Source organism: Agelaius tricolor, unplaced genomic scaffold, assembly GCF_023055355.1.
Source record: "Agelaius tricolor isolate 1412-34295 unplaced genomic scaffold, bAgeTri1.0.p SCAF_30, whole genome shotgun sequence".
Taxonomy (NCBI): Eukaryota; Metazoa; Chordata; class Aves; order Passeriformes; family Icteridae; genus Agelaius; species Agelaius tricolor.
In genome coordinates, this window is record NW_027269290.1 from 2,818,731 (window position 1) to 2,843,802 (window position 25,072).

The following is a 25,072-nucleotide window of genomic DNA, read 5'->3' on the forward strand; positions in this document are numbered from 1 at the left end:
GATATGAAACCTCAGGCAGGGACACTTCCCACTAGCCCAGGTTGCTGCAAGCTCTATCCACCCTAACTTGAAAGAAAACAGATAATACTGATTTAAAATCCCCTCTGCTGAGGGAAGCTCCCAAAACCCTGGGTGTTCCCAAGCCCTGCTCAGCCTCCCCACCCTTGGGGACACCACGGGGGCCGGGCAGGAGGGGTGTGCCCAGCTCCTGAGCCACTTCTGCCTCTGCCAGGATGTTCGACGTGGGAGGGCAGCGCTCGGAGCGGAAGAAGTGGATCCACTGCTTCGAGGGGGTGACAGCCATCATCTTCTGCGTGGCCCTCAGTGACTACGACCTGGTGTTGGCTGAGGACGAGGAGATGGTGCGTGTTGTGGGATTTGTGGCTGCAGGGAGGGGAGCTGGGAGCGTCCTGGCTCCATCCTGCACCAGGCTGGAAGGTTCCTGCTGTATTCCTCTGATAGAATTTGCAGGGTCCCCCAACAAAGGGGAGAGAATGAAGCATCTGACTCCATCTTATCAGAAAGCTAATTAATTACTTTATTATACTGTATTATTCTATACTATATTACACTACATCTAAACTGATGTAATGTGATATAGTAGAGAATAATATAGTATATTCTACTATATTATATTCTATACTATATTCTATTAACACTAATTCTATATTCTAGTCTATATTCTATTAATACTAATTCTATATTCTATTCCATACTATATTCTATTAATACTAATTCTATATTCTGTACTATATTCTATTAATACTAATTCTATATTCTATACTATATTCTATTAACACTAATTCTATATTCTAGTCTATATTCTATTAATACTAATTCTATATTCTATTCCATTCTATATTCTAGTCTATACTATATTCTATCAATACTAATTCTATATTCTATATTGTATTCTATACTATATTCTATATTCTATTCTGTACTATATTCTATTAATACTAATTCTATATTCTATTCTGTACTATATTATATTCCATATCTGCCAAGCACTCAACTCTGCACACAACTGCACTGAATCTCTGACTGTCACCCAACAATCCCAACACACACACACACACCTGGCCCTGACAGGCCAAGGAAACAAAACACCATCACTTTGGGTAAACAATCTCCATATTGCATTCTACTTTTGCACAAACACAGGCACAGCAAATGATAAGAATTTTTTCTTTCTCTGAGGTTCAGAGAATGTGAAATCCAGAAATATTTTTGGGAAGAATTGTGCCTTGCTTTTCTCTGTGAAGAGAAATGTGGCGACACTCCTCCTGTTAAATTGGCTGAGAGCTGCAAGGATGAGCACTCTTTGGATAAACCAGTGGAATCTTGTCCCACAAAATGATAAATACAACCCATCCATGAGGTTTTCCACGTTCCTGGTTGCTGGGAGGTGCCTGGAGTTGTTCTCATGCCTTGTTCTCTACATGTGAGTCACTCCAGGAAGGAACAGGAGGAGGTGAACTGTCCCCCTGTGCTCCTCCTGGGGCAATGGCAGTGAGGATGTGGCAGTGACACCTCAATTTTGAGTCTGGCCTGTGCAGCAGAGCCTCTGTCCCCCATCCCACCCTTCCTTAACGTCTCCCCTATTGGATTTCCTTTTCCAGAACCGGATGCATGAGAGTATGAAACTGTTTGACAGCATCTGTAACAACAAATGGTTCACAGACACCTCCATCATCCTCTTCCTGAACAAGAAAGACCTGTTTGAGGAGAAGATTAAGAAGAGCCCGCTAACGATCTGCTACCCAGAGTACACAGGTAGGCTGGGACCTCTGGGACTGTGGGATCATCTGTGTCACTGGGCCAGCAGTGAGTGAGTCAGAGCCTTGCACAACCCAGAATCAGTTACAAACTTTTCCCCCAGTTCCTTCCCTGGGCCTCCTGGACAGTTCTGGCCTGTTCAGTTGGCTGGTGCTTGTTTTCTTGGAAGAGCTGTGGTTAGGAACAGCCTTTGTCCTTCCCTGGAGTAAAGTGTTGCACTCCAACAAATCAAGGGGATTTTCCTTCTTTCACTGAAAGAATAATAAAGTACTGGAATGCTCTTTCCAGGGAGGTGGTAGAATCACCATCTCTGGATGTGTTTAAAAAAAGACTGGACATGGCACTTGGTGCTAGAGTCTGGTTGAGGTGTTAGGGCATAGGTTGGACTCTGATCTTAGAGGTCTCTTCCAACCTCATTTTTCTGTGATTCTGTGAAGGTCACTTCCCTGTTTCCACACCTAACTGGGACAATAATTCCTTTTAAATTCAATTTTAGAGGCTGTGTGACTTAACCACGTCTTGCTCTGGCTCCTGTCCACCCTGGAGTGTCCGTGTTTAACGTGGATTGTTCCGGAACCCATCCCTGCTGTGGTTCCACACAGGTGGAAGGTTTTACTTGGGCACTGCTCAAGGCATTTACATGTTTAAAAAATCCTTCAAATCTCTTCAAACCTGTTGATTTCTGTGATTCCCAGAGAAGCTGTGGATTCCCTGTCCCTGGAAGTGCTTGGGGCTAGGCTGCACAGGAGCAACAAGGTGTCCCTATCCCTGTCAGGGGGTGGAACAAGATGGGATTGAAGGTCCCTTCCAGGCCATGACTGCCATGGTTTGTTACTCTCTGTGGAGCCTGGCTGTCCCAGCACGTAGCAATCCCTGGATCCCATGTCCAAGGTCACTGCCCAGAGAACAGACTTCAGCTCTCCCAGAAGGAGTTAATGGTGGATTTGGATTTGTAGCTGGATAAGGCAGATGGTTGCAAGCAGCTTAATATGGACTTAAAAGCTCCCGTGAGCCGGTGGGCAAAGCCAGGGATCTTCTCCTTTGCAGGCTCCAACACGTACGAGGAGGCAGCCGCCTACATCCAGTGCCAGTTTGAGGATCTGAACCGGAGGAAGGACACCAAGGAGATCTACACCCACTTCACCTGCGCCACCGACACCAAGAACGTCCAGTTCGTCTTCGACGCCGTCACCGACGTCATCATCAAAAACAACCTCAAGGAATGTGGGCTCTACTGAGAGGTAAATGCAGCTCTGGGTGTCCTGCTGGGAAGGGCTCTCTCTGCTCCCTTCTACATTCCTGGTTTCCTTCCCAGTGTTTCTGCCTGGTGAGCCCCAGCCTCTTGCTGCCTCGTGGGGACAGCGACGAGCATGACCCAGGAGCAGAGAACACGTGGAATCCTGGAATTCTTTAGCACAATCTTCTGTCTTAGGGACCTTTTATTGCTGTGGGATGTGGAATTAGGGCACAGTGAAGCCACGTAGTGGGAGTAGATCCTCCTGGCATCGTTGGACGACGTGATCTCCGGGATGTGCAGTGGATTCCAGCTGGATTCCAGACCTTGGATATGTAGCTTTCTCTCTTCCTTTGGTTAACAAGCCACCACTAGTCTGTTTTTAAGGTTATTTTTTTTTTCCATCGAGAAAACTATAACTTTACTAAACTTTATTTCTTTATTTGCAAACCTTGTTTTAAAAATAATAATAATTAAAAAAAAAGCAACAAAAAATTCACTTAACTATGCACATGTGAGCAGATCCTGCAGAAAATATTCCTCTTAGCAGGAATTCCTTGTTTTTAACACTTGCTATGGCCAGGATTTAATATTTCTGCAGCTACCAAGGGATCCTTAGAGCTTCGGCTTTTTTTCCATGTGTGATTTGTTACCATCCTGCTCCCCCCAGGCTTTGGGAAAGGCTCCTGCAGCAGAAGGAGGGTTTAGGTTCTGTTGGGGGTTTGAGCCCAGTTTTATGCCAGTTTTATGGGAAGGGGTTTGTGCTCAGCATAATCCTAGCTCAGTGGGGAGAGGAGCTGAGCCCTGGCTGGGGGGAAATCTGCTGCTTCCCAGCTCCCAAACCACTGATTCCTGTGCATTTTTTGGGATGAAAATGGTGCATTATTCAGTGCTGCCTTTCCCATGGCCCTCCCTGCCCAGCCCTGTCCTGAGCATGCCTTTACTTTGTCTGTGTGGTGCCAAATCCCCATTTCCCTCTAGTGCCATCCCTAACCAGTCCTACATTCCTTTGCTGATCCATGATTGCATCCAAAATCCTCCCAGTTTGTCATGTGTACAGTTGGATCTGTTAGACTTGTTGGCAGTATTAAAATGGTGAGTAAAGATTGTAGCCTTTTCTCCACTTTATTCTTCCTTTTTCCAGGAGTGTTCCCAGCTTTTGTGCTTTGCTGGAGAAGGAGAGGAAGAGCTTTGATGGGAATTGGGTGGAATTTTCTGGACAGGGAGGTTCCTTGTGCTTTATCACCCACCACTGGTGGTGTTGTGCTGCTCCCAAAGACTTGAGTCGTGCTGGCACAGTTGGAACATGCCAGGAATCCCATTGCCCATGGGATTATTGGCAGATGGATAATTACTGCTTATTTGTAACCCAAATCTCACTGGCTGCTGTGACCCCCTTGGGAATTCTGCTCTGGGCACTTCTGTGGGATGGAGGTGGGACTTGCTTAGAAATCCAGGGTAAATTCCTCAGGGAGGCTGGTGTGTGCTGGCAGGGGGAGCCCTGAGGGAGATTCCCTGTTCTGGAATCTCTTCCAAGCTATCCAGAGCTGTGTCTGTTTGACAGTTCCCTTCCAGCAATCCTACATGGGATAACTCATCCTTTAAACTCATCCAGGAGCTTCATCTCATCCAGGGGTGCTGGCCAGGAAGGTTTTTGGCATGGTGACCCCCATCCCACCCCCCAGGAGCCCAGCAGTGGCCATGGAGTGATCCAGGTGAGATCCAGAGATCCACACACTCCCAGAATGGATGCAAAGCAGGTGAAATATCCCTTGATCCAAGCTCTGGGACACAGGAATGGAGCAAAGTGGAAGTGGGAGAAAGGAAGAACATCCACATCATGCATATTCCTTTATTGTGTTTTCCTACAGTTAAATGAAGCTGGTTGGGAGATCTCTGCAGGAAACAGGGAGAGGATGGATACAGGGCTCACCTATGGATTATTTACAAACAGACAGAGCAAATGCAGCTCTAAGTAGCAGAATGAAAATCTTTCAAGTAACCATTTCCTCTTTATCCAGCCCATTGCTGGGCTGGAGTTGGGATTCCCTTCCCCAGCCCCTCCTGCCTGAGAAATTCCCTCCATTTAGGGCCCAAAACAACCCCACAAACCCCTGATTTGTCCTGCCAAGGGCTGAGGTTGGTTCCCAGGAAAGAATGAGGGACTGAGGTTGGTTCCCAGGAGCGACTTGGGGGTAACACAGCCTCCACCTTCCCCAGAAATTTCATCCTGGATTAATCCAGCTTCAATCAAGGGCAGGAATGGGCTGCAGAGGGATGGGCAAGGGGGCCATGTCTATCCTACCTCCCAAATTCCCTCAGTATTCCTATTCCTGCTGGGCTCTCTGGTGTCAAACCTCCTGTAAAATGCTGAAAACAGGGGTTCTTCCTTGGAAAAAAAAGAGGAAATGGCCATGAAAGGGAGCAGGAAGTTGAGCTTCAGCCCCTTCCAGGTTTGGGTTTGGAAGGAGGCAGATTTGGGCAGGTCATAGAAAAAGTGGGAGCAGTGATGTGTGGTGAGGGTTGGTTCTTCCTTTGGCTCTGCTCAGCAGAACGGTGAGATGGAAATGTTTTCTTCTTCTGGGAGGGAGGGAGAGAGAACAGAGAGTTAAACACACCCAGGGAAGGGCTTAGAGGAGCAATTTTATGGAAACAAGGGGAAAAACTCAGGTGGGTTTCAGGGATTTGTGTCTCTTCATCCCTTTGCCTTCCTCCGTGGTGATGAGGATGGAGCATCCCCTCCCTCCTCCCCTTCCAAGTGTCACCTTCTGGTGCCTCCTGCCTGCAGGGAAACTCCTTGAGGTTTTTTTGGTTGTTGTTTTGGTTTCTTTTTGTAGCTTTTTCCTGCTTTTTTGTTAATATTCGAGGATAAGAGAAGCACCAGAGGTTCCCTGAAAAGCAAAGTGCCAGAGCCAGTGGCTGGGAGCTGCTTGGATATGGAGGAGAGAGGATGGAATTCCTGCTGCTGCTCAGAATTAGTGCAAGATTTAGGATGATAAACCCTAATTAGGGTGGTAAACCCTAATTAAAGTTTTAGGATGAGCTAAAAGGCTGGGAGCAGCAGAGTGTGCCGTGGGATATTCACATCCACTGAGGCTGGGCTGGAATTGCAACAGGAGAGAAATAAAATTATTCCCTTTAGCTCAGGTGGAGGATTTGGGAATCTCTATGTGCAAGGGTGGGAATTGTCTGGCTGAACCCACCCCACTGTGGGATGGGACTGAATCCCAAGGGAGCTCAGCACAGGGATGTCACCATGTCCCTGGGGTGATAGGACCCCAGACTTCCCCCTCCTCACTGCTCCCAGGCCATCCTTCCCTCCCCTACTCCTAGGATTTCCAGGACTTGATGGCAAAACCAGGGGGACCTACATCCCACCACCCCACAAAGCGGGATGGAGCCAGCTCTGATCATCCTCATCCCCATCCCAGCCCTTTTTTGGGGGATGGAGCCAGCTCTGATCATCCTCATCCCCCTCCCAGCCCTTTTTTGGGGGATGGAGCCAGCTCTGATCATCCTCATCCCCCTCCCAGCTCTTCTTTTTGGGATGGTGCTGAGTCTGCTCATCCTTATCTCCAGCCCCTTCCCCAGCCTATTTGTTGGGGGGATGGAGCTGGCTCTGCTTTTCTTCTTCCCCTTCTCCTTTCCCCGGCCTGTTTTTGGGGATTGAGCTGGTTCTGATCATCCTTATCCCCTACTCCAGCCCTTTCTTTTGGGGATGGAGCTGGTTCTGATCATCCCCATCCTCTTCCTTCTTCCCCAGCCCTCTTTCTCATCCCTGTCCTCCTTTCCCAGCCCTTTATGGGAGGGATCCAGGTTTGATCATGTTCATATCCCTCCCCTTCCCCAGCCCTTTTTTTATGATGGAGCCAACTCTGCTCTTCCTTCTCCCCTTCCCAAGCTTTTTCTGGAATGGAACCAACTCTGATCAGCCTTACCCCTTCCCCAGCCCCTTTTTCTGGGATGGATCTGGCTCTGCTCTTCCTCACCTCCCTCTCCTTCCCCAGTCTTTTCTGGGATGGAGCCAACTCTGATCATTCTCATCCCAGTCCCCTTCCCCAGCCCTTTTTTCAGAGAGATCCAGCTCTGATCATCTTTATTCTTCTCCCCTTTCCTAATTTGGGATGGAGCCAATAGTGGTCATCCTCCTCTTCATCCCCCTTCCCTTTCACAGCCTTTTTTGTGATGGAGCCAGTAGTGGTCATCCTCCTCTTCATCCCCCTTTCTCAGCCCTTTTTTCAGAGAGATCCAGCTCTGATCATCTTTATCCCCCTCCCCTTTCCCAGCCCTTTGGGATGGAGCCAATAGTGATCATCCTCATCTTCATCCCACTCCCCTTTCCCAGCCCTTTGGGATGGAGCTGGCTCTGCTCATCCCCCTCCCAGCTCTTTTTCTAGGATGGAGTCAGCTCTACTCTTCCTCATCCCTTTTCCAAGCCCTTTTTGTGATGGAGCCAATAGTGATCATCATCCTCCTCTCCATCCCCCTTCCCTTTCCCAGCCTTTTTTGTGATGGAGCCAATAGTGATCATCATCCTCCTCTCCATCCCCCTTCCCTTTCCCAGCCTTTTTTGTGATGGAGCCAATAGTGATCATCCTCCTCTTCATCCCCCTCCCCTTTCTCAGCCCTTTGGGATGGAGCTGGCTCTGCTCATCCCCCTCCCCTTCCCCAGCTCTTTTTTAGGATGGAGCCAGCTCTGCTCTTCCTCATCCTCTTCCCCAGCCCTTTTTGGGATGGATCCAGCTCTGACCACCCTCCTGCCCTCTCCTGTCCCTGTTTCTGGCTCCAGCCTCTCCCATACCTGCTGGTGCTCAGAAGAGGCCGCAGTCCTTGAGGTTCTCTTTGATGATCACGTCTGTGACGGCGTCGAAGACGAACTTGACGTTCTGTGTGTCTGTGGCACAGGTCATGTGGCTGTAGATCTCCTTCACGTCCTTCCTCATGTTGAGATCCAGGAACTGGGTCTTGATGTAATTCCCTGCATCCTCAAATGTGTTTGGACCTGCAGAGGGGGGAATGCTTCCAAGCTGCTCCCGTGGGGGCGGGTGTTGGAGGAAAAGGGTGGAGTGCTGACCATGCGTAGCACAGAACTCCTTTTTACCCCATTTCTGTTCTTCCAAACACCTTCCTGAGGCCACAGCCATGCTCTCCTCAGCTCCCAGGATTTGATTCACCACCTCACAGAGCAGCATGGAGCTGCTTCTGCTCATCCTCATCTCCTTCCCCAGCCTTTTTTTGGGATAGAGTCTGTTCTCATCATCCTCATCTCCCTTCCCCAGCCCTATCACAACACATCCCAAAACCGAGTTGCTGCATCTTTGCTGGGATCACACAACTCCCCAGCCCTGGTTTGGGGAGTCTCAAGGAGGAGGGGTAAGGCCAGGAAGGGTCTGGACTCACCATCATACTCTGGGAAGCAGATGCTGAGATGGACTTTCTTGATCTTTTCCTCAAAAAGGTCCTTCTTGTTGAGGAAGAGGATGATGGAGGTGGCAGCAAAGAACTTGTGGTTGCATATACTGTTGAATAGGTGCAGGGATTCATGCATCCGGTTCTGCAGGGAAATGGATTGTCATGGATTTGCACTCCCTTGGGGCCACTGCAGCCCATCCCCAAGCCCCCATTCCCAAAAAAAAAGAGCTTTTCCCTGTTTGCTGCAGCAGCAGCTGGTCCTGCTGCCTGCCCAGTCTCTCCTGCCCACCCAAAATCACAGATAAATCCACATGATGCTCAGGGTGTAGGGACTGGCTCCAGTCCCTCCTGGGATTGTCAGAAGTGAAGGATTGTAGTGATTTCACTGAGCAAATGATCCATGGAAAGCTTGCAGCCTGCGAGGAAGGTGCTCAGTGAGCATCAGGGGGATGCTCTTGTTGGACTGTGGCTTCTGGCCATTATCCACAGCTTCAGGGAGGAGCTGGGAAAAGGAAATCTCCAGTTTTAAAGCAGTTGTTGAGTTCTTAGTTTGCTGCTGGGTCATCCTGAGGGGATGAGGAACCATCTAGGCAGAGCCAAGTCCAATGGGGGGATTTTCTTGATATAAGGAGGATCCTCCATCTTTGTGGGCAGCAGGTGGGTTCTCCAGGGATGGTTTTCCCTCATCCAGCTTCCCATCACAGCAGCTTTTCTGTATGCAGAGCACTGTCTGTGCCCAAATCCTGCCCTGTCCTGCGCTGGGTGAGCATTCCAGCCTCTCCCAAGGGCTCCCATGGGAAGGATGCTCTCCTGCACATGGCTGAGAAAAGGCTCTGAGCTCCTGCCTGGCCATGGCAGGGCCCAGGGATGGCAGATCCTGACCCTGATCCAGCTGCAGAAGCTAGTTGGATCCCAAGCAGCAGCCATGGGACCTGGAGGAGATGCCAGGGAAGAAACCACTCCTGCTCTTCTTGTCTTCACCCCTTATCTCTTCAAAGAAAAACCCATTATGGAGTTTCCATGTTCCTTCTCTCTGGATCTGTGCCTTCCCAGCTGCTTTCCCAGGGCTCTGCTGGTGCATCCTTCACTGGACACACTTTGGATCACGTCCTTGTGCCCCCACACTGGGAGGGTGGGAGCTGCCCCTCCTTATCCCCTCTGCTCACCTGGGAGGGCACAGCAAGGCACGAGGTGCCTCAGAACCAGATTTTCCTTCATCCCAGTGGGTTCCTGGCTCTTCCTGCCCTTCCCTTTAGCTTTGCTCCAGCTGCCTGGCTGTGTGCCCAGTCTCTGGTGGCTCTCAGGATCTGCTCAGGGGGTTTCCTCATGGGCAGAGCCATGGATTCACAACCCATAGGAAGTGCAAACACCTTTACCCAGTGCACTTTACCTGGGTGGGAACCAGCTCCATCCCATATGTCCCACACATTTCCTGGATCACCCAGAGCATCTGACAGTGCAGAGTGCTGTTCCTCCCTCCTCAGAGCTCCCTGTTCCTCTCCCCCTCAGCTCCCAGTGCCTCCAGGACCCCAACCCACCACTTCATCGTCCTCCACCAGCACCATGTCATAGGCGCTCAGGGCCCCACAGAAGATGATGCAGGTCACGCCCTCGAAGCAGTGGATCCACTTCTTCCTCTCTGAGCGCTGCCCTCCCACGTCGAACATCCTGGGGAGGGGACAAGGATGAGGGATGCACTCACCTGGTCCTGCCACCCCCCATCTGATGGTTCCAGTGCCACATCCTCAGGGGGACAGGAATCACTGTCTGTGGGAGGGCACTGGTGCTCCCTCCAGTGTCAGGGTCATCCCAAAATCCCTCCCCACCATCAGGGCTGGGGGGAATCATGGAGGAGTGGTTATGGAGGTGGGGGAGGCTCCCACCCACCTGAAATTCAGGTCTTTGACAGAGAACTTGGTCTCGATGATCCCTGTGGTCTTCACTCGGGATCGCAACACGTCCTGCTCGTTGGGGAGGTAGTTGGGGGCTGTGATCCTGTCCAGCTGGTTCAGGTAACTGTGGGGACAGGAAGGGATGTGACCTGCTGCCAAGGGGCTGCCCATGTCTCCCCCTTCCCCCAGATTTTTGGGGATGGTTGTGGGGCTGAGCTCTGCCAAACACTGGGACTCCAGGGCAGTGACATCCCTGGGGGAGCTGAAGGACAGTAAAGGATGGTGGGGCTGCAGGTCAGCAGCACTTTTGGGATGGGGATGGCACTGCTGGGATGGACAATGACAGCAGTGGGGTGGAGGATGTAGGACAGCACTAATGGATTGGGGGATGGCAGCAGTGGGATGGGGGGATAGCACTGATGGGATGGAGAAGGGCACTGGTAGGATGGGGGATGACACTGGTGGGATGGAGAACAGTACTGGTGGGATTGGGGAATGGTACTGGTGGGATGGATGATGACACCAGTGGGATGGAGGATGACACCGGTGGGATGAAGAATGGCATTCTCGGGGTATTCCCAGGAGCAGGGAGGAGGTGGATTTTGCCAGGCTGGGTTGGAGCTGGCCATGAGCTGTCAGGGGCTCCCAGGGCAGTCCCTGTTGTGCCGTGTCCTCACTCACTATGCAGCTGAGTCGTTGAGCTGATACTCGGCAGCGCGGTCAAAGCACGCCTGAACCCCCCCGTCCTTCCACAGCTTCTTGATGCAGGCCACCAGCTCGGGGGGCATCGTGCCCTCCTCGATGGAGTCAGCCAGGTTGAAGAGCAGCCGGCCTTCATCCTGTGAGAGGGATCTTCATCACCAACCCTGTCATGGCCCCTGTCCCCCCACAGTGCCCTCAGGACTGGGGGGACATCATGGGGCCGCTGTGGACGCTGGTTCTGGGGGCTGCCCTGGCCCCACATCAGGAGGTTTGGGGGACAGGGACACCCCAGACTGACCGCGCAGGAGGACTCGGCGTAGTCGATGCCCAGCGTGGACATGGCGCGGATGATGGCCAGGATGGACTGCAGGATGTTCCCGTAGATAATGGACTTGAACTCCATGCACTCCTCCTCCGTGTAACCGTCCTGGTGGATGATCCTGGCAGGCACAGTGGCCTCAGCCCCAAGCCAGGACATCCTCTCCACCAGGAATCACCACCCCACACTGGGAATCACAGGTGCCACCACCAGGTGACATGGGGGGGTGACTGGGGGTCCAGCCACCCCATGTCCAAGAGCTCGTGGCTCATCCTTGTGGCCTCCCCCTCCCCAGTCTGGCTCAGGCCATACTCACTTCATCTGCTTCACGATGGTGCTCTTCCCTGACTCTCCAGCCCCTGGAAAAGGGTGGGAGGGACACCTTAGTGCCCATCAGGGCCTGTTGTCACAGTGATGGGCACCCCATGGGGACCAAAGCCAGTGTCCCCCACTCATCCCCTGCCTAGACACTGAGCCTGGCCTTTTCCCATCACTGTTGTCATCCCCACACTCCTGTCACCCCTTGCACTCTGTGTGGGACCACAGCTCGGGACCCCCAGGGTGGTGGGAGCCCCCTGGGTGCAGGTCCCCCCATCCCACACCTCCCGCCCACCGTGGGCAGTGCCCGGCAATGCCTCTGGGGCCATAAGCGGCTTAGGGCAGCACAGGAAGCTGCTTAGAATTAGGGTGTTAATCGCCTTGACCCCAGCCCCCCCACCTGGATAAGGCCCCACTGCTGGCCCCTGCCCCATGGAGTCACCCCTGCCCCACAGGGCCACCCCCAAGCCCCATGGGGAGTGGAGGGACCCCCAAGGAACCATCTCCTCCTGCCTGGCACCACCAGCAGGTTTTGGGGTGCTGGTGGCAGAAGCTCTCCAGGTTCTCGCTGGCCCCCCTGAGATGTGGCACATCCTGGTGGGACCCGGGAGCTTGGTCCCTTCCCTATCCCCCCACTGTCCCCTTTGTGCCTGCCATCCCCAAGAGCCAATGCCATATCCAACCCTTCCCAGGGATAACCCTGGGGATGTCCTAGGGGTGGGACAACCTCTCCAGGCTGATGGTGGCTTGTCCAAGGGGCCAAGGGGTACCAGAGCCAGGGCAGGAGGAGCCCAGGGGGTCATGGGTTCCCTGTCCCCCTCCCCATCCCCACATCCCCTCAGCCTCAATGGAGTAGGAACACAGGGACATCTCCAGGGGACCTCCCCTCCAGCCTCACCAAGCAGCAGCAGCTTGACCGTCTTGGCCTCCTTATCCGCATCCTCCTGGAGCTTCTTCTCCAGCTCCTTGGACCTCTTGGCCATCTCCTTGTCCTCGGCACTGGCCCCGCTCCCCATGGCTTCGTCCTCCTCCTCCTCCTCCAATAACTCCACAAGCTCCTCTAGGTCCCCAGGCTTTTCCAGCTCTTCAAAGAGATAACACGCACACCTCGGGAACGAGGTGAGCACTGGGAGATGAACCAGAAATTCAAAAAAAGGAGAGCCAGGTACCCCACACCTGATGTTGGGGTGGCCCAAGCCGGCAGCACTCTTCGGTGGGTCCTCGCTGCTGGCTGCCCCCCGCTCTCTCCCTTAATTCCCCATGGATAACCTGATTTTTTTTGACCGTGGGATTTGGGGACTTTTTATCTTGCCATGTGACCCAGGAAATCCAATTAGCCCAAGATGGCAAAGATTAGGGCTCAGGGAGAAAAAAAAGGATGGAGTATCTCAGGGAGGTGGGCAGGGGGCTTTACATAAGGGGGGGCATCAGTGTGACACCCCCTAACCGTGGGGACTGATCCCCTGAGGTGACTTGGGAAGTGAGGATCATTTTGGGGGTCCCTGCTCTCTGTGGGCTGTGATCCCATTCTTGGGGGGCATTGAGGATGGGATCAGCCCCTGGCTGTGTGTGTCCCCCACCCCTGGGTGTTCCAGAGCACTGGCAGGGGACTGGGCGGTGACAGGGGGACAGGGTGGTGGCAGGGGGGTGATGGCACCGGGGGATTCCTCCTGCAGGGAAAAGGGAGCTAATTACCCCGGGGTGGGTAACGAGGCCCCTAATCCTGCCCCGCTGGGTGCCGCCCTCCCGCTGCCTAAGCTCTTTAATGGGATCGTGGCTCAGCCTTCCTCCTCCTCCTCCTCCTCCTCTTCCCGGGCTCAGCACCCCCCTGCCAGCCCATCCCCCAAACCCTGGGGGACAGGTGGGTGCCTCCCCCTTTCTCCTGCGAGGCTGGCTTTGGGTGGGCCCCGCAGGGGGAGCCCCCGCCCCGGGGTGGGCTTTGGGACCCCCACAAGTCCTGCAGGTCCCCGATGTTTGGGTTTAAGGTGTCCTAAATCCCCGAGGTTTGGGTTTCAGGTTTCCTAAATCCCTGCACTTCACAGGGTCACTGGGGGCTCCATGTCCCCGCACCGGTGTCCCCACGTCCCACCGGGCGCATATTCGCTGCCAGCGCCGTCGCTTGGGGACACTCTGTTCCTGCTGTCCCCGCGGACACAAAGCCCTTTCTGAGCCTCTAATGAACTCGGCGCTAATGAGGGGGGTCCAATTAAAATACCAGACACCGCCCCCCCTCCCCGCGGTGTGCGGACAGTGCTGGGCAGGGGACATGAGTCAGGCTGGGGGTCCCCACTGTCCCCCGTGGCAGTTGTGCCCTCCCAGCGCTGCGCAGCGCTGGCCCTGGTGGGTGGTGTCACCTCGCTGTCCCTTCACCCCCTCGACAAGGGGTGGGGGGCACAGAGGGGGGGTGGGTGACATTCCCTCCGCTCGAACAGCGGCTAAAAATACCCCCCCGCGCCGGTGGCAGCTTAGGGGACACTCGGGGCGCTCGGAGGGGACACAGCCCGACAGGCACCCAGAGCCACCCCGGCACCGGGAGCCCCGGCCCAGGTAGGGACACGCGGAGCGACACCCCCGGCACAGGGGACACCCCCGGCACAGTGACACCCCCGGCACAGGGGACACCCCTGGCACAGGTGACATCCCCGGCACAGTGACACCCCCGGCACAGGTGACACTCCCGGCACAGGGGACACCCCCGCGGCCGGGCTCTGCCTCTGGGGCGGCCCCAGCTTTGGCTGGGGGGTGCACTGGGGGGCAGGGGCTCCTTGGGGGGGGCACCCCCAGCAGGGGTGAGCCGGGGAGTGCTGCAGGAGAGCGAGTCCTTCTTTTGGGGTGCGGTGCCATATCTGGGGGGGGGGATCATCATTGCCCCATTTGGGGGGCACTGGCTGATTTCGGAGGTACCTTTGGGGGTACAGTGTTTAACGGGGGGTGCTGGGGGTGCAGTGCCAGCCCTGGGGAGGGGGATGCCCATCCCGGGGGTGACGATGCCCGCTGGGGGGGCACAGGGATTCCCAGCGGGATGGGGCCGGGCTCTGGATGGGGAAGAAGGACACCCCGTGTTTTTGGGGAGCAATGCCTGTTCGGGGGTGGGCAGTGCCCATATTGGGGGGCCATAATGTCCACATCGGGGGGTGGGGGGGGGTTAACTCTATTAACCCTATTTTGGAAGCACCGCTGTCACTTTGGGGGGGTCCAATCCCATCTCTCGCGGGGCTGCGATGCCCGCTCGGGGGGGACGTTAGGGCTGAACCGGGGGGTAACGACTGTCCCCGAGGAGGGGCTTGGGCTGTCCCGGGGGTCCCACAGAGCCACAGAGCGGCCTGCGGGGGCTGTCCCGGGGAGCACACGTCTGTGCCGGGGGTGTCCCGGCTGTCTGGGGGTCACGGCTGACCCCACACGGGTACAGGGCGCTCCTCTGGGGGTGTCACGTTTGTCCGGGGGGGGGGGCACGGCTGGCCCAGGGCTGTCACAGCCCCATCCCGTGTCTTGCTCCCCCCCCAACCCTCCAGCGCCGCAGCCACCTCCTTCCTCCTCCTCCTCCTCCTCCTCGCCACATCCTCCGCCCGCCCCATCCTCTTCCTCGTCCCGGTTTCCGGCCGGGCCCCGCCGGGGACTTTGGTCCATTCCCGGGTTCCTGCATCAATCATCAACCAGGGGAGGGAGCGGCCGCTGCGGCCCCGCCGCCGTAAGAGTCCCCCGGGCGCCCCCCGTCATTCACCCCCCGCCCCCATCACCATCATCACCATCATCACCATCATCACCGCCAGCATCAGCCCCTCCGCTCCTCCCCGGCCCCCCTGGAGCCGCCATGTCCTCTGCCCCCCCGGCCAAGTGCTCCTTCAAGAAGCGGGGTAGCCTGCAGACCCCCAGCCCTGCAGGTGAGACCCCCCCCAGATACCCCGAGGGGACAGCCCAGGGGACAGCCAGGTCACGGCCCGGGGTGGGGGTGGCGATGCTGCGAGTAGGGGGGATCAGTTTGGGGGGGCAATGCCGCCGTGCTGCTCTGAGGGTTTATTTTGGGGACGGGGGAGCCACCAGCGTGTCCCGGCACCGGGAGGGGTGGCAGCGGCGGGGGGGGCCCTGCGTGTCCCCTCCCGCCAGCGCAGCGCCTCGGTGGCGTAGTGAGAGCGGAGGAAGAGGAGGAGGAGGAGGAGGAAGGAGGGGGGGCGGACCCGGTTTGGGGGGGCTCCGCGGGGGCGATCTCGGGGGGCACTGGGTGGGGGGCAGTGGTGGCACTGGGTGGGCAGGGTGGCACTTTGTGGTTGGCACTGTTGACAGAGGGTCTCAGGGTGCCACTGGGGCTGTTCCCACACGTGGGTGGCACACGTGTGTTCTGGGTGGATGGCAAATGGTGGTGGTGACACAGGGTGAGCGTGGTGACATCACCCGGGTGAGGTGGCACTACGGGGTTGTCACCTGGCTGGTAATTCTGGGGGGGGGTCTAGGGGCATCACCGGGGCTGCTCCTGGCTCTGGTGACCCACATTTGTCCTGGGTGGGTGGCACAGGGTGTTCTGGATGGTGGCACGAGTGGGCGAGGTGGCACCTTGGGGTTGTCATCTGTCTGGCACCCGTGTTGAGGGGGATCTTGGAGTGCCACCAGGGCTGCCACCTGTCACACGTGGGCAGCACGGGATATGTCCTGGGGGCACAGGGCACCCTGGGTGCCCCAGGAGAGGCACCACCAGCACATCTGATGACACCAGTGCCATCCCTGCCCTGGGTGACACAGCCCCCATTCCCATTGGGGTGATGCAGGGAGCAAATGGGGCGGAGGCTCCTGTTTGGGGGTCAGGGGACCTGGATCTTCCCCCAGGCTGTGCTGGGTGGAGGGGCTCTTACTGGTGGACCCAGTTTAACCAGTAGGACCCGATTCCCAGTGCCCCCCAGGCTGGTGTGTGGTGGGTTTGGGGTTGCAGGGGGGGGTGTTGGCACTGGGGTGGCACTGGGCATCCCCCAGCCCCAATGTCCTAGTGCTGGTGGGAGCAGGGGGCTGTGGGGCAATGGGGTGGGTTTGGAGGGGGGACGATGTCACCTCCCTTGCCCCCAGTGTAGGGATGTGCCCCCTGTGATGGGAAGGATGGGATGGGGAGCAGGGAGGTGGCACTGGCAGGGACCCCAGTGCTGTGCCCCCCATACCATGGGGCTCCTGCAGCCCAGCCCTGAGCCCCTCATTCTCTGTTGGCTTCTGACAGCCCCCAGTGGGGCCAGCAGCCCTCCCAGTGCCCCGGGGGGATTCGAGGGGAGGGGGTCCTCTTCCCCTTCAGCTGCCTCAGTTTCCCCATCATCCCCATTGGGAAGAGCATCCCAGTTCCACGGTGGGGAGGGGGGGCTGATTAACCCCTTCCTGCCCAGGTGGGGGTCCAGACCCCCCCGGCTGACATTGTCCCACTCCCTGCAGAGCTGCGGGGGGGGCCAGGGGCCCGACCCCTGCAGTCAGCCTGGTCCCTGCCCGGGACCCCCCACAGCCTGAAGCATTTCCCGGTGGATCTGCGCACGTCCATGGATGGCAAATACAAGGAGATCGCTGAGGTGGGTCTGGGGCACCCAGTTTGCCACGTCTGGGGGGGTGAGCCTATGCTGGGGGAGTGGGGGGGTCTCCCCTCCATCCTTCCTCCACTCCTATCTTCCCCAAACCCTCCTCCCTTCCCACTTCTTCAGCTCTGAGTGTGGGAATCCCTGTGAGCCTTTCTCTGCTAACCCAGGGGCTGAGGTTCATGGCAGGGCTGAGGCTGCACCCAGCTCATGGCAGGGCTGCTCTGGGCTCATGGCAGGGCTGCTCTGGGCTCAGCTCAAGGCTGCTCTTGGCTCATGGCAGGGCTGCTCTGGACTCAGTTCAGGGATGCTCTGGGCTCAGTTCAGGGCTGCTCTGGACACAGCTCAGGGATGCTCTGGGTTCAGTTCAGGGCTGCTCTGGGCTCATGGCAGGGCTGCTCTGGGCTCAGCTCATGGCAGGGCTGCTCTGGGCTCATGGCAGGGCTGCTCTGGGCTCAGCTCATGGCAGGGCTGCTCTGGGCTCAATTCAGGGCTGCTCTGGGCTCATGGCAGGGCTGCTCTGGGCTCAGCTCACTGCAGGGCTGCTCTGGGCACAGCTCAGTGCTGCTCTGGGCTCAGCTCACTGCAGGGCTGCTCTGGACTCAGTTCAGGGCTGCTCTGGGCTCAGCTCACTGCAGGGCTGCTCTGGACTCAGTTCAGGGCTGCTCTGGGCTCAGCTCACGGCAGGGCTGCTCTGGACTCAGCTCAGGGCTGCTCTGGGCTCATGGCAGGGCTGCTCTGGGCTCAGCTCACAGCAGGGCTGCTCTGGGCTCAGCTCACGGCAGGGCTGCTCTGCAGGAGCTGTTTTGCCGCTCGCTGGCTGAGAACGAGATGCGCACGGCTCCCTATGAGTTCCCTGAGGAGAGCCCCATCGAGCAGCTGGAGGAGCGGCGCCAGCGCCTGGAGCGCCAGATCAGCCAGGACGTCAAGTAAGCCTGGGGGGTTCCCCCTGTGTGCACCCCAAATCACTGGAAGGGAGCCCTGCACGGGGCCAGGCCACCTCCCCGCCCCAAGAGGCTGTCTCTGTGCCAGCTCTGTGTGCCCTCTCCCGTGGGTGTCGCACTTGGTGTCCCCTTTGCAGTGAGTTTTTGGCTGGTTTCTGTCTGGTTTCTGTTGTTTTGGCATTAACGGGGTGTTTTCTCTCCCCGGCCCCCCCATTTCTCTCCCCCTCGTCCCCCCGGCTGTCCCCCCCCTCCACCGCCGCCTCCTTGTCCCCAGACTTGAGCCCGACATTTTGCTCAGAGCCAAACAGGACTTCCTGAAAATTGACAGTGCTGCGGACTTACAGTGAGTGTCCGGCTCGGTGTCACCGGCCGGGGCCACGGGGGGGATCGGGGACCCGCCTGGCCCCGCTCTGACCCAGCACACCCAAGCATGGAGCCAAGAGGTCCCTCCAGCCACTCTTACTGACACTGAATGCACCTGGGGAGGGGGGTTGGGGTGAGCTGGGGGGTCCCAGCTCTGCTGCTGGCACAGGACCCCTGTCCTGGCCCTGTCTTCCCCTGGATGGGGGGTCTGACGCTGTGTGTCCCCCTCCCTCCTGTCTCCGCTTGGGAGCTGTCTCTGTCGTGAGTTTTTTTTGTTCTTTGTGCCCTTCCTCCTTCCCCCCCCCCACTTTTCATTGTGCTCATCAGGGCTGAGGGATGTGTTTTGGGAAGGGGGACAATGCCACCACCAAAAAGGACACGGGCGGCACAGCTGCTACAACCTCGTGGTGGCATCCCTGGGGACTGCGTCACCATCCTGCCACCCCAGGGCTGGACACAGTCCCTGGGGTGGGGCTCATGCTGCTCTTGGCGTACATGGGAATGGGGCAGACCCGTCACTGTCCCACTGGCCACGTCTGTCCCCACAGGCTCTTCAAGGAGCAGAATGACAGCCTCGTGGACCATGTCCCCAAGGAGCGGGAGGCGCTGCTGGAGCGAGAATTCCAGCGGGTCACCATCTCTGGGGAGGAGAAGTGTGGGGTGAGCCTCCCCCTGACCCCCCTGGAAACCAGGCAAGGGTCTCCAGGCTGCCAACCCCAGCTTGGGGGGTGGTTTTTTGTTTGGTGTCCCCTCTCCAGGTGCCCTTCACCGACCTGCTGGATGCAGCCAAGAGCGTGGTGAAGGCGCTGTTTGTGAGGGAGAAGTACATGGGGCTGTCCCTGCAGAGCTTCTGCAAGACCACAGCCCGGTACCTGCAGGAGCTCTCCGAGAAGCCCCTGGAGACCCGAGGCTACGAGGAGGTGCCCGAGACCCCCGTGGCTGCTGGTGAGCACTGTGGGAGGGTCTCAGTGCTGAGCTCGGGTGCTGAGGAGCTTTTGGGGTGATGTTGGGTGTCTCCTGACTGCAGATGCCCCCGTGCACCCCCCGTTTGCTGAGCAGCACCCCTATGAGATGTGGGATCCCCAGAACATGCCAGCAGACCTGGGCTTTGGGCTGAAGATGGTGGATGGTGTTGTGCACGTCTACACCAAGCAGGACATCACTGACAAGTGAGTTTTGGGAGGGGGAGGGTCCTACTCATTGGGGTGAGGAGTTTTTGGGGGGGCTGTGTGACTCCCACATGTGTCCCCTGCCAGGAGCACGGAGCTGGACCTGCCATACCCCGACCTGCAGGAGTTCATCGCCGACATGAATTTCCTCATGGCTTTGATCATCAATGGGCCCATGTAAGAGGAAGGGTCCCATGGGAGGGTCCCACCCTGGAGGGGCTCCCATGATGGGGGTGTGACAGGACCCAGGGACAGCCCCAAGGACATGGCAGTGACTCTGGCACACGGTGCTGGTGCAGCTCCCATGTCCTGTCCACCCTCACCTGTGTCCAAGAGTGTGTGTTCCCATATCTTTTGGGGCACCAGCCTTTTGGGGCTGGATGTTCTGCTTCCTCACCCCCAAACTGAGCTCCTCTTCCCTGTTTTGGGCAGCAAATCCTTCTGCTACCGCCGGCTGCAGTACCTGAGCAACAAATTCCAGATGCATGTGCTGCTCAATGAGATGAAGGAGTTGGCGGCCCAGAAGAAGGTGCCTCACCGTGACTTCTACAACATCCGCAAGGTACCTGGGGATCCTGAGCTAGTCCTGGGTCCTGGAGGGTTCCTAGCTTGACTGGGGTGCTCTTGGAGGGTCCCAGGGCTGAGCATCACCTCCCTGGTGCAGGTGGACACCCACATCCATGCCTCGTCCTGCATGAACCAGAAGCATCTCTTGCGCTTCATCAAGCGGGCGATGAAGAAGCACCTGGATGAAATTGTCCATGTGGAGAAGGGGAAGGAGCAGACGCTCAAGGAGGTGTTTGAGACGATGAACCTCACAGCCTACGACCTGAGCGTGGACACTCTGGATGTCCATGCGGTATGGGAGGCTCCCAAACCTGGGGATGAGTGAACCCCATCCTTGGCTGGGGTGTGGGATCTTCACCAGGAGGTTTTCCCAGGGCACAGGGGGTTGGTGGGGGCTGAGGTGGGTGATGAGGACTCTCAGGTCACACCTGTCCCACTTTCAGGACCGGAACACCTTCCACCGCTTCGACAAGTTCAACGCCAAGTACAACCCCATCGGGGAGTCCATCCTGCGCGAGATCTTCATCAAGACAGACAACCGCGTCTCGGGGAAGTACTTTGCCCACATCATCAAGGTGGGCCACCTCCCCTCCTCGTGGTGTAACTCATGTCCCCTTCTGGTGGCCAAGCAGTGACAGTTGTCGCTTGTCCCTTCCCATCAGGAGGTGATGGCAGACCTGGAGGAGAGCAAGTACCAGAACGCGGAGCTGCGTCTGTCCATCTATGGGCGCTCGCGGGATGAGTGGGACAAGCTGGCCCGCTGGGCCGTCAGCCACCGCGTGCACTCCAACAACGTGCGCTGGCTCGTGCAGGTGCCCCGGCTCTTGTGAGTGAAGGGGGCACAGGAACCCTCACTTGGGTTGGGGGGATGCAGGCCACCCCACTATCGGAATTAAATACCAATATAGCTGGATGGAACGTGCCTGGGCTCGTCTGGCCCTTGCTGCTTGACCAAGGGTGGCAGCTTGGTGGTTTCACCTCAGACACACCTTTGGCTGGCTGGATGCTGCAGCTGGGCACTGGGGACAAGTCCAGGCATGCAGGAGCTCAGGTTTACCTCTGGTGGAGAGGCTTCAAGGCCAGGTGAAGGAAAAGGAGTCGGTTCTGATGGAGGGCTTGGATCCAGAGCTTTATTCTGGCCCACAGGCCTCTGGATCTAGCACCAGCTCCAACAGAACCACCGAACCGAACACCGTGGTTGCTGTTCCTTTTAACCCTGGGTAGAGGGGGAGGGAAGGGGCAGGGATCCCACCAACCAGGTAAGGGGGGGGAAGTCTCAGGGGACAAATGACACCTGGATGGCCCAATGTCCCCAGGGCTGAGAGGCAGCTTTTGAACTTCGCCAATCACACACCCCGCCCTTGCTGGAATGCCAAGATTGACTGACAGCACTCAGCAGGGGCAAGGGAGGGGAAGGGAGAGGGCATTGGCACACCTGGGGAAAGAACAGGGATGACTGAGACAGGCAATTACATCACACCACAACACCCACTGCTGGCTGGGGTGGGGTGGGGAGCGGGAAAGCCGGCTCTGAGTGGGGTCCATTCCCTGCAGTGACATCTACCGGACCAAGAAGCAGCTGGCCAACTTCCAGGAGATGCTGGAGAATATCTTCCTGCCGCTCTATGAGGCCACGATCCACCCAGCCCAGCACCCAGAGCTGCACCTCTTCCTGGAGCATGTGAGTGCTGCATCCTGTTCCTGGGGACACCCCGGCCCAAACCCAGCTGGAGCGAGGGGTGGCATCCCACCCTGGGGCTGTCTGTCCTGCAGGTGGATGGCTTTGACAGTGTGGATGATGAATCCAAACCAGAGCATCACATCTTCAACCTGGATAGCCCTTTGCCAGGCAACTGGGTGGAGGAGGACAACCCACCCTACTCCTACTACCTGTACTACATGTATGCCAACATGACAGTGCTCAACCACCTCCGGCGGTGAGGACATGGGACATCCCCAAATCCCCCATTCCTGGCCAGGAACCTGCGCCCCTCAGGAGGTTCTGGGGAGGTCACAGGGTGATGCTGACAGTCAAACACCCCTTGCAGGAAGAGGGGCTTCCACACCTTCGTCCTGCGCCCACACTGTGGTGAGGCTGGTCCCATCCACCACCTCGTGTCGGGGTTCATGGTGTCAGAGAACATCTCCCATGGGTTGTTGCTGCGCAAGGTGAGTGGGGATGGGGTGTCTGGGAGGGCTGGGGGTGTGGTGGGACCCCCCCTTACCCTGCTGTGCCCCACAGGCCCCTGTGCTGCAGTACCTGTACTACCTGGCACAGATTGGCATTGCCATGTCCCCGCTGAGCAACAACAGCCTCTTCCTGAGCTACCACCGCAACCCCCTGCCCGAGTACCTCTCACGAGGGCTCATGGTCTCCCTCTCCACTGATGATCCCCTCCAGTTCCACTTCACCAAGGTGAGCATTTGGGGGCACCAGCCAATGAGGGGCTGTGGGGTGGGCACAGGCTGGGTGATGGGATGAGGCTAGTAGTGGGGTGGGGTTGGTGGTGAGGTGGGGCCAGTGGCAGCACTGATGGATTCTGGGGGGTGCTGATGGTGTAGAGGGGATGGGAGGAGGTGGGGACCCCCATCCTGCCTGAGGGGTCTGTGTGGCGGGAGCTGAGGGGTGTCTGTCCCCAGGAGCCGCTGATGGAGGAGTACAGCATCGCCACCCAGGTGTGGAAGCTCAGCTCCTGCGACATGTGTGAGCTGGCCCGCAACAGCGTCCTCATGAGCGGCTTCTCCCACAAGGTGAGGCCCATTCCCTCACTCCCAATTCTGCAGTTTGCCTATTCCTGATTCCCATTACCCCCATTTTTCCATTCCCCAATTCCTCCATTCATTTGCCCACCCCCCTTCCCAATTCCCGTTTGCCTCCATTCCAACATTCCCATCCCCAATGCCCACATTTGCCCATTCCCACTCCTAGTTCCTCCATTTCCAATTCCTACTCACCCCCAGTTGCCCATTCCCACTCCCAGTTCCTCCATTTCCAATTCCTACTCACCCCCAGTTGCCCATTCCCACTCCCAGCTCCCCCATTCCCAATTCCCATTCACCCCCAGTTGCCCATTCCCAATTCCTAATTCCCACTCCCAGTTCCCCCATTCCCAATTCCCATTCCCACTCCGAGTTCCCCCCTTCCCAATTCCCATTCCCACTTCCAGTTTCCCCATTCCCAACTCCCATTCCTTCCCAGATCCCCATTCCCAATTCCCATTCACACTCAGTTGCCCATTCCCTCATTGCCAATTCCCATTCCCACTTCCAGTTCCCCCATTCCCAATTCCCATTCCTTCTCAGTTCCCCCATTGCCAATTCCCATTCACACCCAGTTGCCCATTCCCCCATTCCCAATTCCCATTCACACTCAGTTGCCCATTCCCCCATTGCCAATTCCCATTCACACCCAGTTGTCCATTCCCCTATTCCCAATTCCCATTCCCACTCCCAATTCCCCATTCCCAATTCCCATTCACACCCAGTTGCCCATTCCCACTCCCAGTTCCCCCATTCCCAATTCCCATTCACCCCCAGTTGCCCAGTTCCCACTCCCAGTTCCCCCATTCCCAATTCCCATTCACCCCCAGTTGCCCATTCCCTTGTTCCCAATTCCTATTCACTCCCAGTTCCCCCATTCCCACTCCCAATTCCCCATTCCCATTTGCCCCAATTCCCCCATTCCCGTTCCCCCTCCCTGTGCACTGGGAGCACTGGGAGCACTGGGGCAGCCCCGGGGCTGTGTCCCCCCTCCTCAGGTGAAGAGTTACTGGCTGGGTCCCAACTACCTGAAGGAGGGTCCGGAGGGGAACGACATCCGCCGCACCAACGTTCCCGACATCCGCGTCAGCTACCGCTTCGAGACGCTGTGCCAGGAGCTGACCCTCATCACGCAGGCGGTGCAGAGCGCCGAGCTGGAGCCCATCCAGGAGGAGGACGTGCTCACCATCTCCCTGGGCACCCACTGACCCCCCAGATCCCCCCGAGCCCCCCAGGGCTCCGCCGCCGTCCCCCTGCCCGCTCCTGCTGCTGTCCTGGTTCTGCTGCAGGGCGCGGCGTTTGTTGAGTCCTCTCCGTTTCATCTTGGTTTGGTTGTTTTATGGGTGGTTTTTTATGTCTTTTTCTGTTGTTTTTAACTGGCGTCTCCTTGCTGGCTTGGGCCCTGCTGGCACGAGGAGGTGACACAGGGGAGGGCACAGCCAGGGGGTCCTGGATTTACCTCCCAGTGACAAGTTGGGGTCCTGGGTGCCACTGTGGTGACAGCGTGGGAGTGCCAGCCCAGTCCCAGCTGGCTCCTGATGCCCTTTAACCCTGGTGCCCTCTCAGCCTGCTCTTCCAGCCTGTGGGGACAACCAAAGGAACCCAGAGCTGAGGTCTCTGCTGTCGGTGAGGACACAGTGGCCCAGAGCACAGGGCGATGGTGCCTGGCGGGGGATGCTCCATCCTCATCACCACAGGGAGGAAGGCAAGGGGTGGCATGGGGAATGCTTCATCCTCACCACCTCAGGGATGAAGGGAAGGGGGAGCAGGTGACAATGTGTCCCTGTCCCCAACACTCCCAGGAGATGTTTGTTTGTGGCCCAGATCGGGCTGGACCAGGCTTCTCCCATCTCTGTGGGGCATTGCCCCCTCTATCCCTGCAGTCTCCCATCCCAGTGCTGCTCATCTGCATCTGGATCCAGCATTCCTGGGAAAACCCGATGGCGACTAGAAAAACAACAAAGTTTTGAGAAAAAAAAACCTAACCGAGCATGAAAAATAAAAATATTTAAGTAAAACACTGGAGTTGAACTGAGGGGAGGGAGGAAGTGCAGCCCCAGAGGGAAACTGAGGCAC

General features: G+C 57.1%; 3 protein-coding genes across 3 annotated transcripts in view; 2 read left to right on the forward strand and 1 right to left on the reverse strand.

Annotated features, from left to right (window-relative positions):
- The window catches only part of GNAI3 (G protein subunit alpha i3), a 31,521-nt gene extending 27,397 nt beyond the window's left edge, over positions 1-4,124 (forward strand). The window contains exons 6-9 of the mRNA XM_071450307.1: positions 233-362; positions 1,623-1,776; positions 2,827-3,020; positions 3,095-4,124. Coding sequence (XP_071306408.1) covers positions 233-362; positions 1,623-1,776; positions 2,827-3,017 — 475 coding nt within the window. The 3' untranslated portion in view covers positions 3,018-3,020; positions 3,095-4,124. The remainder of the gene's footprint in view (positions 1-232; positions 363-1,622; positions 1,777-2,826; positions 3,021-3,094) is intronic.
- Positions 4,125-4,851: 727 nt separating this feature from the next.
- GNAT2 (G protein subunit alpha transducin 2) lies at positions 4,852-14,225 on the reverse strand. Its single transcript, XM_071449886.1, has 9 exons — positions 12,555-14,225; positions 11,655-11,697; positions 11,318-11,459; positions 10,999-11,156; positions 10,313-10,441; positions 9,964-10,093; positions 8,414-8,567; positions 7,815-8,015; positions 4,852-5,593 (listed from the first exon to the last, which is right to left on the reverse strand). The coding sequence occupies exons 1-8, from the start codon at positions 12,670-12,672 to the stop codon at positions 7,825-7,827; spliced, it is 1,065 nt and encodes a 354-aa protein (XP_071305987.1). The 5' UTR covers positions 12,673-14,225; the 3' UTR covers positions 4,852-5,593; positions 7,815-7,824.
- A 987-nt stretch (positions 14,226-15,212) lies between these two features.
- Positions 15,213-25,014, forward strand: AMPD2 (adenosine monophosphate deaminase 2). The gene is made up of 18 exons (XM_071449884.1): positions 15,213-15,537; positions 17,060-17,190; positions 17,992-18,122; positions 18,412-18,480; positions 19,049-19,160; positions 19,259-19,445; positions 19,528-19,669; positions 19,757-19,846; positions 20,102-20,231; positions 20,334-20,528; positions 20,680-20,811; positions 20,899-21,062; positions 21,791-21,917; positions 22,010-22,173; positions 22,285-22,405; positions 22,479-22,652; positions 22,877-22,987; positions 23,995-25,014. The coding sequence occupies exons 1-18, from the start codon at positions 15,468-15,470 to the stop codon at positions 24,202-24,204; spliced, it is 2,460 nt and encodes an 819-aa protein (XP_071305985.1). The 5' UTR covers positions 15,213-15,467; the 3' UTR covers positions 24,205-25,014.
- The last annotated feature ends 58 nt before the right edge of the window (positions 25,015-25,072 follow it).

Coding starts and splice junctions, on each gene's coding strand:
- GNAT2 (XM_071449886.1), bottom strand. CDS start 12,672: ATGGGGAGCGGGGCCAGTGCCGAGGACAAGGAGATGGCCAAGAGGTCC. Junction 10,442..10,998: donor CTCAACGACTCAGCTGCATA/GTGAGTGAGGAC, acceptor CTGTCCCCACAG/TTACCTGAACCAGCTGGACA. Junction 8,568..9,963: donor TGGTGGAGGACGATGAAGTG/GTGGGTTGGGGT, acceptor ATTTCCCTGCAG/AACCGGATGCATGAATCCCT.
- AMPD2 (XM_071449884.1), top strand. CDS start 15,468: ATGTCCTCTGCCCCCCCGGCCAAGTGCTCCTTCAAGAAGCGGGGTAGC. Junction 15,538..17,059: donor GCAGACCCCCAGCCCTGCAG/GTGAGACCCCCC, acceptor CACTCCCTGCAG/AGCTGCGGGGGGGGCCAGGG. Junction 20,529..20,679: donor ACACTCTGGATGTCCATGCG/GTATGGGAGGCT, acceptor TCCCACTTTCAG/GACCGGAACACCTTCCACCG.